This window comes from Asparagus officinalis, chromosome 2 (genome assembly GCF_001876935.1).
Source record: "Asparagus officinalis chromosome 2, Aspof.V1, whole genome shotgun sequence".
NCBI lineage: Eukaryota > Viridiplantae > Streptophyta > Magnoliopsida > Asparagales > Asparagaceae > Asparagus > Asparagus officinalis.
In genome coordinates this window covers 19273121-19285155 of record NC_033795.1, presented here as the reverse complement: position 1 = coordinate 19285155, position 12035 = coordinate 19273121, and the positions used below count along the sequence as shown (strand labels likewise).

At 37.7% G+C, this 12035-nt stretch overlaps 1 protein-coding gene across 2 annotated transcripts; it reads left to right on the top strand.

Moving 5' to 3' along the window:
* Positions 796 to 6187, top strand: LOC109830449 (BTB/POZ domain-containing protein At3g44820). Of its 2 annotated transcripts, XM_020397704.1 has the most exons (4): positions 796 to 1518; positions 3421 to 4346; positions 4425 to 4587; positions 5535 to 6187. In XM_020397704.1, exons 1-4 carry the CDS (start codon positions 1294 to 1296, stop codon positions 6057 to 6059), a joined length of 1839 nt encoding a protein of 612 aa, XP_020253293.1. In that variant the 5' UTR covers positions 796 to 1293; the 3' UTR covers positions 6060 to 6187. The 2 variants fall into 2 exon arrangements, with proteins under 2 accessions (XP_020253293.1, XP_020253292.1); XM_020397703.1 differs by having other exon boundaries at positions 797 to 1518; positions 3421 to 4587.

Sequence of the window (12035 nt, the reverse complement as noted above, 5' to 3'; positions counted from 1 at the left end):
CCAGCACCACCCGGGGTTTCTATCCATACCCGCAGAACTATCAAGATATATTCGCAACCAAGCGTCGCTAAAAAAAGATGTATCAGCAATAAATTTTCGAAACAGGGCTCATTTTAATGATGACGCTCTCGGAGAAAGCGAAGAGGGGGAGTGAGTGCGGGGGGAGGGGGAAAAGGAGAGAGAACTTGAGAGCGGTAGTGCGATCCCCTCTTTTTTTTTTTACCTTTTTCTTTTTCCCATTCTCCGCCGCGAATCACGCCCCAGCCACCCACACCCCTCGCTTTGGATCAGTTCTCCGATCGCCTCCTCATGACGTCCTCCGCCAATCCAACTCAATTCTCCATCTGCCGTGGTGCGGCTCACCTGTGCTTATCCGTTATCATCGACGAAAACCGACGGGGGCGGGTTGGGTGAAAAGAAAAAAAAAAGATTTGATTACGTTTCTTTTTGGTTTGGGTGGCGGTGATTGTTATGAAGTAGTAGGTTGGGTTGGACGGACGCTCTTTCGTCATGGTCACGCTCCCCTCATCAATTAGCAGCAGCAACTTCGTCTGCTTTAATTAATTAATCAATTAATTAATTAATTAATCAATCACTCATGTAGAAGGCAAAGCCCCAGCTCATCTGTCACTGTTCGTCGGGGTTCTTGAGTTCTGCATCGGCGAGCGCGATAGAAAGTGAGGAAAAAGCAAGGGGAACCATGGCTTGCCGCGCTGCTATGCTGCTGCTGATACCACAGAGGAGGCGTGCCCAGGCGTTATCTATACCCGCAAGGAGAAACCCCTGGTACCTCTCCACAGTGCATATACTTTTTGGCTACTAGCCTCTGTCGAAAACCTTTAGCCATGTTCCTAGAGCGGGTCGAATTGGGTTTAGGCGGGCTGATTTCTCGGCCTTAACCTCGCTAGGATTGGTCGCGAGGACAGGCCCCTTTTCCATAATTGCATTGGTTTCGCACCTGAGATACGAGTAGATGACGAAACTTTGGTTGTGTAATAATAAGCTCAGGCCGTCGCTATTTGCATTTCTATCGCTTGGGAGAACATTGCTGCGAAACCCATCGTATCCTTATATGCTGCTGGTTGCTATATAATCAAAGTCATGTGCCGGTGCTCTTCATCTATGGATTAGGCTGTTCCAGGCGATGATCTGCTCCGTTCGTCATGATCTAAATGGCTCAAAACATCTATAGTACAAAAAATCTAACATATATTTTTCATTGTCTTTTTGGTTATATTGTCGTAAAGCCGTTAATTTTACAATCAGTTCCTGCATGAGTAACTACAACCCAATATGCCCATTTTTTTTTTGTTTATATACAATCCAAAACATATAAGTCAAAATGAACGGAGCGGATCGAGTAAAATGATTGCATATAATCTAGTTCTGGAGGCGCTACTTAGGAACACTTTTTCTATATATGATCTTAATGCTTTCTTGTACTGTAGGTTTTGCAGAAATGTTCTTCCAAGTGATATTGCTATTGAGATTGAGGATGTGTTCTTCCATCTCCACAAGGTAGCGTACAGTTTGTATTCATTATGAAATTTGTCAGAACATTGACACATCAGTTTGATTATATAGCAACCAGCGTATAAAGATACGATGATTGCCTGTTCTGGGTTTTATGGGAAACAAAATTACGAGGTAATGTGGGTCTGTTAAACTGTACTTGGATGATTTATCTGCTAGAATTCCATGATGCTTTTAGGTAACAAACATGCAAATATTCGCAAACTGATGCTATTAGATAATGTTTCCTATACGTTGTCCTAGTCTAAAATGCAAAAAATTGCATACTTTCTGTCTGGATATTTTTCAAAAGTTTCTCTTTCTTTTGCTTCTCCAGAGTTTGGGTTCTGGTTGTCTAGTTTATTTCACTTTAACTGTCAACCTTTACATCAGAAATTATTAAAAAAAAACAATGAATGTTACTAGTTTGAAGTAAACTATCATAATTAACTCTTCCTTTCCCCTCCTTGCCTCAACATTTATTTCTCTGCCATATTGTCTTCTGTTGAACTGCAACAATGAGACATAGTGCTTTTGGTTAAAAGTTCATTTTCCATGCCTTTCACATTATGGATGATGGTGTCAGCATCTGTTGACTCATTCTGAGGTTCCTCTATTCTTGAAAATTAATTGAATCAAATTTGGATCAATAAATAGACTGTTGCTTACTCAATTAGAACTTTTTTATACTCATTATGACATTTATTTTGTGACCATTGTTCAAGAAGAACCAAATGTTATTTACATGTTAGCTTATAAGATAAGTAGCTGAGTTCTGCAACAGTCTTTTATAAATCTGAGATAAATCAGAAGAAATGTGATCAAGAGATTGAATAAAATGTAACTAATTCTCTCCACATGGAAAAACATGTCCTAAGCCATTAAAATTTATTCCATTTATTTTATGTTATATTCAGTTGAGGAGTGTCCCTAGGGTAAATCTAATATTTGTATTTTACATGGAAAATCCTATTGATGAATGTGGAGTTGTGGGCACATGAAGTAATACCTATGCTGTAATTATTTGCATGTCGGATCAATTTGTAACTATTTAAGCTTCATTGTTGAGGGCAACATGGCAACAATAACACTCCTATGAACCATATGAGTTTTTCATGCAGATGGGATGTTCTTTTAAGAGCTAGTAATTTTCACACATCATCTATTATTGTCCCCTTGTCCTTCTACACAATTACAATTGAGATTGTTAAGTTGCCTTTCTTAACTTGTTTGAGAAATATGCAGTTGCCTTTCTTAACTTGTTTGAGAAATATGCACATATTGTCTAGATGGCTCCTTCAGGACAACATAACAACTCTTCCAATAGTTCCCCTCCATGGACTCCTTGACCAAACAGAGAATGATCTTATATTGTAATTCTTTTTTAATATAGGCGTCCACACTCTTCAATCACAAGTTACGTCATTTGTCTGAGCAATAATTAATGCTATAGGTTCTTCTTTACTAACTTGGTCATCTAGCGTAACTGTCTCAGATTTAATCTGTCATTTGTCTGAGGAATGGTTTTCTCTTTATCAAGATCAAATCATGACAACTTATCTAGTCAATAAATTAGCAACTTGTGAAATTCCCCACTTACTAAAACATTATGTTTACCCAGTTCAATTCGTGAATGTCAGTAATTGATGCCTATATTAATCCTGATTTATGTGACGTAAATGAACTGAAACTTGGACTTATCCAATAGCATTTCAATCATTTGGTCTATGCTCTGACACTATCATTTTATTAGTTGCTGGATATGATTGGTAACAGAAGTATATTCAATAGAATATGTCAATTTTCTGGTTTTTACTTCTTACATTATTTGCTTCAAGGAACTCGGAGATATTAAAACAAGCGAATCAATGACTGCATTTGTTTGTTTGTTTGTTTTTCTTTTTTCAGTTTCCGCTCTTGTCAAAATGTGGAAAGATTGCAAGAATTGTAGGAGATTCTAAAAATGAGAAAGAAGATGTATATCATATAATAGGATGTCCGGGGGGGCCTGATGGATTTTACCTTGTAGCACAGTTTTGCTATGGAATCACGGTGGAATTAACACCCAAGAACATATTAATGGTGTGTTCTGCAGCAGAATATCTTGAAATGACAGAAGAATTCGGAGAAGGTAACTTATTGGCCATGACAGAGAGCTTCATTCACAAAGATATCCTCCGAAGCTGGAAAAATTGCATACTGGCCCTTCAAAGTGCACAGCATTCTATTTTCAAAGCGGAAACGCTCCCAATTGTGAGCAAATGTCTTAATTCGCTCTCAACAATGGTATGTACTGATCTTAGCCTATTTGGATGGCCTATGATGATGTATGGAAGTTTACAAAGCCCTGGAGGTAGTATCTTATGGAATGGAATAAACACAGGGGCTCGGATTAGAAGCTCAGTATCTGACTGGTGGTTTGAAGACATTTCAGGCCTCAGCGTGCCAATGTTTCATAAGTTAATGGAAATAATGGACAAGAGAGGGGTAAGATCAGAAAATATAGCCAGTGCACTTATGTACTATGCGAAAAAACATTTACCTGGTCTTGACCGATGGCAGAGTTTTAGTTTAGTACCATCTGTTGATCCGAAGGACCTATTGGAAAAGATTACAGTGTTGCTCCCTGAAAAGAAGGGAAAATCATACTGCAGATTCTTGTTAGGACTTCTACGAATTGCTTCCATACTAAACGCTTGCAAGCCATGCAAGGACTCTCTGGAGAGAAAAATTGGCATGCAACTTGAACTGGCAACACTTGATGATCTTTTGATTCCTAGCTTCTCAGATTCCTATAATCTATATGATACGGATTGCATTGAGCGGATTGTAAGGTATTTCTTATCATCTCAGGCATCTTGTATCCCGCCTTTTTCTCCTTCATCTGATCCTGAACTTTCTCCATCCTCTAGTCCTTTAAGTACAGTTACAAAATTAATAGATAGTTACCTTGTTGAGATTGCTCCTGATGTAAACTTGACTCCCGAAAAGATGCGCTGTCTTCTGGTGGCTCTTCCAGAGTCCTTAAGATCGCTGGATGATGGACTGTACCGAGCACTTGATGTCTATTTCAAGGTCTGCATCTGTTAATTGTTATAGTAAGAAATTATGAAATTGATTTTTCATTCACAAATTCCTTACTGCCATTAGTTTAACTATAGGGCCTATTATACTAATACCTCCATAGAGCAGTATCACATGTGCATCATATGCTTGGAAATTCTTGCTGAATACTCCTTTTGGTTTATTCTATTATGATTAACAAGTCTGAGATAGTACCGCGATCTAATGATCTCAGAAAACCCTCCTTAATTCTGGGGTTTTGCAGATACCTATTTTTATTCCAAAAAACTTCCTGAACTTTTAAAAGGTGTTTTGCACATAACACCCTCAACTTCATTTATTCCACTAACCCTTGATTTTTCAAGTTAACCCCAATGAGACGTTATCCAGTTTGACATTTTACGTGCCAAGCACGTGGCCAAGGTGAACGTACCCCTCAGCTATAAAAAATTAATGGAAATAATATAAATGAAAAAAGGCCTATGTGGGTATTTTTCCTTTTTATGATCACATGCTTGGCAGATAATTTGTTCGACGGTGTTAAAGTGAAAAATCTTTAAGGGCCTTAGTGGAATAAACGAAGCTTAGAGGGTTATGTGCGAAACTCCTAAAGTTCAGGGGGCTTTTGTGGAATTAAAATAGTTACGGGTGTAATCTGCAAAGCCCAAGTCAGGGGGATTTTCTGAAATTAACTCAAACTCCTTATATCCGTTTGAGCATCGACTATATGGTCAAACTGCTTAGACAGCAGATACACTTTGCTTGGTATTGATAGATTTTGTTGCTGATGGCAAATAATAACCATCACCATTATCATCATCGGAACCTTGATCTTTGTCAAGCAGCATGAATAAGAACCTGTAGCAGCAAGTAATAATATGTTCAAATAACACCCTTTGAAAATCTGAATACATTGGTCTCCCATAATAAATATCCTGATCTAGTTCCCGATCTCACAGGCACACCCTTGGCTTTCACACAATGAAAGGGAGAATCTCTGCAGCATTATAAACTGTGGAAAGCTCTCCATTGATGCATGTAGCCATGCATCACAGAATGATCGGTTGCCTCTGAGGTTCGTCCTCCAAGTACTTTTCTTCGAGCAATTGCAGCTACGAACAACTATTTCCAATTGCCTTAATGGCTTGGAAGGCGACAGCGCACCAACTAACACCGCGAACGACACAGTTGGAACAATTGTGCAGAGGGATGGGTGGGTTTCTCTTATACAGCAGAACCGATACTTGAAAGTGGATATGGAGCGCATGAGGTCGAGGGTCAGACAGTTGGAACGAGAACTCACGAACATAAAACATGATATGGGTAGTACTGGCAGATCTCATGGTTTGACTCGTAGCAAATCTAGAACGCTTTGGTGTGTTCCTTTACTACCTGGGGCCAGTGATGCATCTCCGGCAATCATTCAAAGTACAGGCCCGAGCCCCAGAAGATCATCGGCGGGATCACATATTTCTCGTACGTGAACGCAAACGCGTGTGTAAATCATTTCTTAATTTGTTCATAGTAACACTACCCGGAGAGTTACTTTCATGTTTTCTTTGAGGAAAGCAGCACAGGGGTAGATTGTTAAACGTGCATGGTAGAGTTTGCATATCTCTGTTCAAAAAAATTGGGTAGCGTTTGACAAACTGAGTTAACCGGATCAGCAATAATCCTAGTTTGGCTTATCTAAACATTTTTCGACCAATAATATAGCCAAGAATAACCCAAGTTAGTCTGGTTGCCCGGTTCAGAGCTGAGCCCCTAAAAGAGGATACAAGACACCAAACACTTATATCATGGGTGGCACTAGGGGCACACCCCCAACCACACCCTCAACCACACCCCTTCTCTCATTTGTTACAATGTACCGGACCCCAAAATTGAAGAAAGTCTTCAATTTTGGGAATAGTTGTAGAAAATCTTCAAATTTATTAACCCCAAAATTTTAAAAGAAAAATTCTTTAAGGACCCAAAATATGGGACCAATAGGAGGGGGACACCTCACTTGTCCCCTTTATTGGTCTTATATATTTGGGTCCCTGTAGCAAAGTTTATTTTAAAACTGTCACTTCACCCTCAACAACTTCGATATTCTAGAAAATCTTCAAACGTTTTTTGCCCCTCTTCATTCACTTAACCCCCTAACAGCGTCAGCTTATATTTTGTAATCCCGAACAAATAATATCACATAAGCACGTAAGGTTAGTCATAGGGGGTTAGTTGAAGGAAGTCAAAATGTTTATAGTTTTTATTTATTATTATTTTTTTTGAATTCCCAAGCTTATCTGGGATTTAGCGAGGATTTCAACTGAGGATGAAGTGCAAAACACCCAGCTTACTGGAGTTAGTGAAGTTTACCTGTTAAAGTGGAATAATATTTCGCTAGTGGGATATTTTAGTGGGATAACTAGGAACAATTTTATGAAGCGGGATATTTTAATAAAATAACGTGGGATAATTTTTTATAATTATGAAGTATATATTTATGCATTTTGAAGATATAAATACTATTTATGTATTTTAAACTTACTATTATTAATTGATAATTGCTTACAAGAATGTTCGTTACTATTAAATAACTTTTGGTTAGACTATAAGATATTGACAATTATTATGATGATGATGGTTTAATGATGGTGATAACCATAATAGGAAATAAGTAAAGAAAAAAAAAACAAAATAAATACGAGTTGTAGTTTTTTACCACATAGTTCCAAGCTAAAACTTGGAATAATTTGAGAGACTAGAACTCTCATTTTTGTATAGAAAAATAAAAAAAGTGGGATAATTTTGTACAATTATCCCAATTCTAGTTTTGTTAAAGTTCTGCTTGACTAACACTGTAAAATTTTATTCTAGTTTTAGTTCTATGTGACTAACACCTTAAAATTTTGTTCTAGGTTTAGTTCTATGTGACTAACACCTTAAAATTTTATCCCACAGATTATCTCAGTTCTAATTTTAAGTTCTAGGTGACTAACCCCTCTGAGGGAACTAGTTGTCGTGTATTATAAAATAATAATAATAATAACAATAAATAAATAAATAAAAACATTCTAGTTTCAAATTCAAAGGCTGAGATCCTTATCCTTCAAAATAAATTCCAGTCATATTTTCTAGTTCTAATAGTACAGAAAAAGCCAAATATCACACATAGAAAGGGGTACAAATGATATCAAAATATTTTTTAGGGTATTTTTTTCGAGAAACTGGTTAAAATAGGGTAATATACCTAAACGCATTTTGAATTCAATTTGTACATACACCACTTTTAAAGTGCACCATTTCCCACTCAATTTTTTACTTTAAAAGAAAGCAAAAATAAGCTTAAAAGAAATCGAGGTCAAGGCATGCGAGTTGTATCCTATCGATATCTAACATGAAAAAAAAAGAGTCACGTATCTTGGATATGAGTTTATTAAAGGATAATTTTATATTTTTAATGAAATATTTGACTAAGATGTGGTTGGTTACAATAAAAATTCAATTTAAAAATGGTTTATGTATGAACTAAAATTGAAATGTGATTTCTGTATAATTACGGACAAATTTTCAAAACCGACCCCTTTGGATTTTTAATTGCAAAAAACGACCTATTTCAGTTTTATTTATAAAAACCGACCCAGTTAGTTGAAACTGGGTCGGTTTTTGAAATTTTTTTTCCAAACTTCACGGGAGTTCAACTCCCGTGAAGTTTTGTTATGAGAAAAACTTCACGGGAGTTCAACTCCCGTGAAGTTTCCCAAAAAAATTTAAAAAAACCGACCTGTTTTCAGCTAAACAGGTCGTTTTTTGTAAATATTTTCAAAACCGGTCGTTTTTTGCAATTAAAAACCCAAAAGGGTCGGTTTTGAAAATTTGTCAGTATAATTACTCTATTTTTAAGGCAATGTCTAGCAGGGGCGGATCCAGGATTTTAGTTCTAGGGGGGCCGCGTACAAAAGATAGATAAAAAAAATTTCTTAATGTAATTTTATTCACAAGAGATATACCACAACCCACATAAAACGAGTAGAATAGCCAACATTAATATCTCCAAAATATTTCAAAAGAGGAAGATAAATATTATATAAAAAATAGTCAAATAAGCATCATCTATTTTTTTTTATAACTAAAATTTCTCTAACTAAAAGGAATTCGATGTTCCTTAAAATTTTCAAAGTCTTCAATGATAGCATCAATGCTTAGACTTTTAGCAATTTATCTTTCAATAAACACCATTAATGCGTCGGAGAGGAAAGCATCCTCCATTTTGCTTTGAAGTCTAGTCTTGACGATATTCATAGCTGAGAATGATCGTTCTGCAGTAGCGGTAGAAACTGGAAGAGTAAGCACAAGTACGATCACTCTAGAAATGAGGTCGTATGTAGCAGATTTATTAGTCTTTACCAACCATTGACCCAACTCAGAAATGGTTGAAAGAATTTTGAAGTCTGACCCTTTGACTACATTATGCTCATAACGTTTCAGTTGCATCTTCAAACTCTCTTTTTCTTCACTTGTAAAATCTTGTGCATAAAACTTGCCAACCAATTTGCATATATATTGTATTCTCAAAGGCTCAGATGCATTTTGAGGATTTAAGGCAGAACTAAGCATGAGCAATTCTGTCGCATCTTCACTAAAACGCACATTAATTTCTTGCATTTGTGAATTGATCGCGACATAAAGAAAGTCTAATCGATAATGATGCCCAATGGTGATGTCTTGATGACCACGAGCTCATTCTGCCCATTCGCTAAATACCTCTCCATAAATTTCCAATTTCAATGAAACTCCCTTTATTAATCTTGTTGCTACTCATGGTAATATATTTACTATTAATATATACATAAAAACCCTCAAATAATTAATATTCACAAACTAATTTTTTCCCCAAATTAGGAATAGAGCACCCTAATTTTTCCCCCAAAAATTTTGAGGGGGCTTGAGGAATAGAGCACCCTAATTTTTTTCCCCAAATTTTGGGGGGGCCGTGGCCCCCCTTAGACTGTATGTAGATCCTCCTCTGATGTCTAGGAAAAAATCGTATCTACACATCCTAATGCTTTAATTGAAGGAATAGATTCTAATCATTAGAAAAAAGATAACAAACTGAAATCAAATAAAAAAATTTCTGAATAAAAAATGAAAAAGAAGATGCATAACATATGGTTACATCGAAGTTCATTCGAACTTGCTCTGGCCTTTAGGTACCGTTTGGCAAAGGGTTAAAGTGAGGGGTTAAGGGGACTTAACACATTCTTAACCCGCCAAACACAAAAAATCTATATAAATGTTAAAGTGAGTTAACCCTTCATAATTTACCAAACATAAAAAATATAGAAGGGTTAAGTTAACTCTTCTAGAGTGATTAAAATGAGTTAACCCCTCAAAATGAGGGGGTTTACTAATACCTCTATTTAGAAGGATTAAGAGTTAACCCTTCTAATTATAAAAAATAGTCATAATCATTGTTATTCTCAAACATTAAAACTGATATCAAAAACTAAAATAAAATTTATTTAACAGATTAATAATTTAATCTTTTTAAATTATCAAATGAGCTAAATATATTAATCATTCCTTTTAACCATTATTCCTCCACCATTGACAAAGAGCTTGTTCGGTTAGAATTGTGAAAACTGGTTGGATGAAACTAGGCAGTCTAGGCCCCTATAAAATGGATGACCGTAGTTTGTCAAAAACAAATAATGGTAGTCTTTTCCCGTATCAGTAAGTTTTAAACTTTTAGTCCCTCAAATTATTGGCATTGCATTGTGTCCCTCATTCTTATATCTTGGCTCGCTTATGATGATCAGAGGGATCAACTTGTAGGAATTAGGAGACCTGAAAACAATTAAATGGACTAATTTGAAGTGGTAGTGATATAATACACACGGAGTGTAACTAACTTAGTTACATACACCTGTAAAAATACATATTTAACCATCAACACTAATAATCCACACCGTTCATTTTGACCTATGCATTCATTGCTTCATGGAGATTAAAAATCACATAGCTTTAATACTTCTAGTTTATACATCTAATAATCTAGATATAAATGATATGTAACAGTCTCAGGTATTGATTATTTTGAGTCGCTTAAATTTTAGGATAAAAAATTTCAAATTATCTGATTTTTTATCCACTTAGATCTGATGCACGGTGTGGGTCATTAGTATTGATGGTTAAATGCATATTTCTACAAATGTGTGTAACTAATATAGTTACACTCTCGGTGTATTATAACCCCACCCAATTTGAAACAACTTTATAGGAATTGAGATTTCGAGGATTCGGAAGACTAATTTGAAAAATGTAAGGGACCAATATCGAAAACTCCCAATAAACAAATGGGTGAGCGATAAACAGGACTTGGTGTGGATTCCACCAGGAAAGACGGAAACCGCAAAATGGCAGACATAAGTGGGCCCCGCACGTCCTTTAACTGTTCGGTGTTAATTAACTGGGACCGTACAGTCCGTAACGTTCCCGTAGCCGATAAGTCACTGGAGCCCGCCGACCGTTACCATGTTAGTGACTTTTGCCACACAAGAAGCCCGACCCCGTGTTCTAACGTCGTTTGTGCCTCCGCTTTGGTCGGATCCAAGAAACGTAATACCTAACCCTAAACGCCGCCGCGCCCCAAAAAGATGGCATTCTTGCTGTACGTATGACTTCGCCTTCTCGAGACGAAGCTCAGGTCTTCTCAAAGTCACCAGCATCAGCACCACACCATTCAACACTACTCAGCAAGCAGCAGCAGCAGCAGCTTGACGCGGAAGCGGTCCCCTTTTCTCATCGGTACATCGGCCGCGGCGGCCGGCTGCGGCCTGGCGGCGGCGAAAAGGCTGGAGGCGGTTTCGATCCATCCTCGGCCTCTTCCTCCTTAAACACCATTGCAAGCCCTAAAAAGGGTTGGCGCAGAGTGAGGGCTACAGCCGAACAGCGTTTCGTCAGTCGTCATAATTGTCTTCGCCGCTGCGACGATAGAGCGAAGGTTTCGCTGCGCTCAGTACGCAATAGAACGAAGATGATGAATGGCGAATGATGATGGAGATGACGGGGACCGTAGATCTCATGGCGATCGCTGCGGCAGCCACGGTGGCCCGCGGCTCTGCATTCGAGCAAAGGCGGAAGGATCGGCAAGAGCTAGCGATTGGGAGAATCACTCCGCTCTACTATAACTCAAAGAATCGAGGCCGACCGTCTCGTCGGCACTCGGCGGTTTGATTACCGAAAGGATCGAGAGGAGTGGAGTGATTCGGCGATTGCTTGCCTTCTTGATGCTTACACTGAGAAATACATACAATTGAATCGGGGGAATTTGCGGGGGAGAGACTGGGAGGATGTTGCTACTATTGTTAGCGAGAGGTGTGATAAGCATAAATCGGGGAAGAGTGTGGAGCAGTGCAAGAACAAGGTTGACAATCTTAAGAAGAGGTACAAGGTTGAGTGCCAGAGGCTTGTTA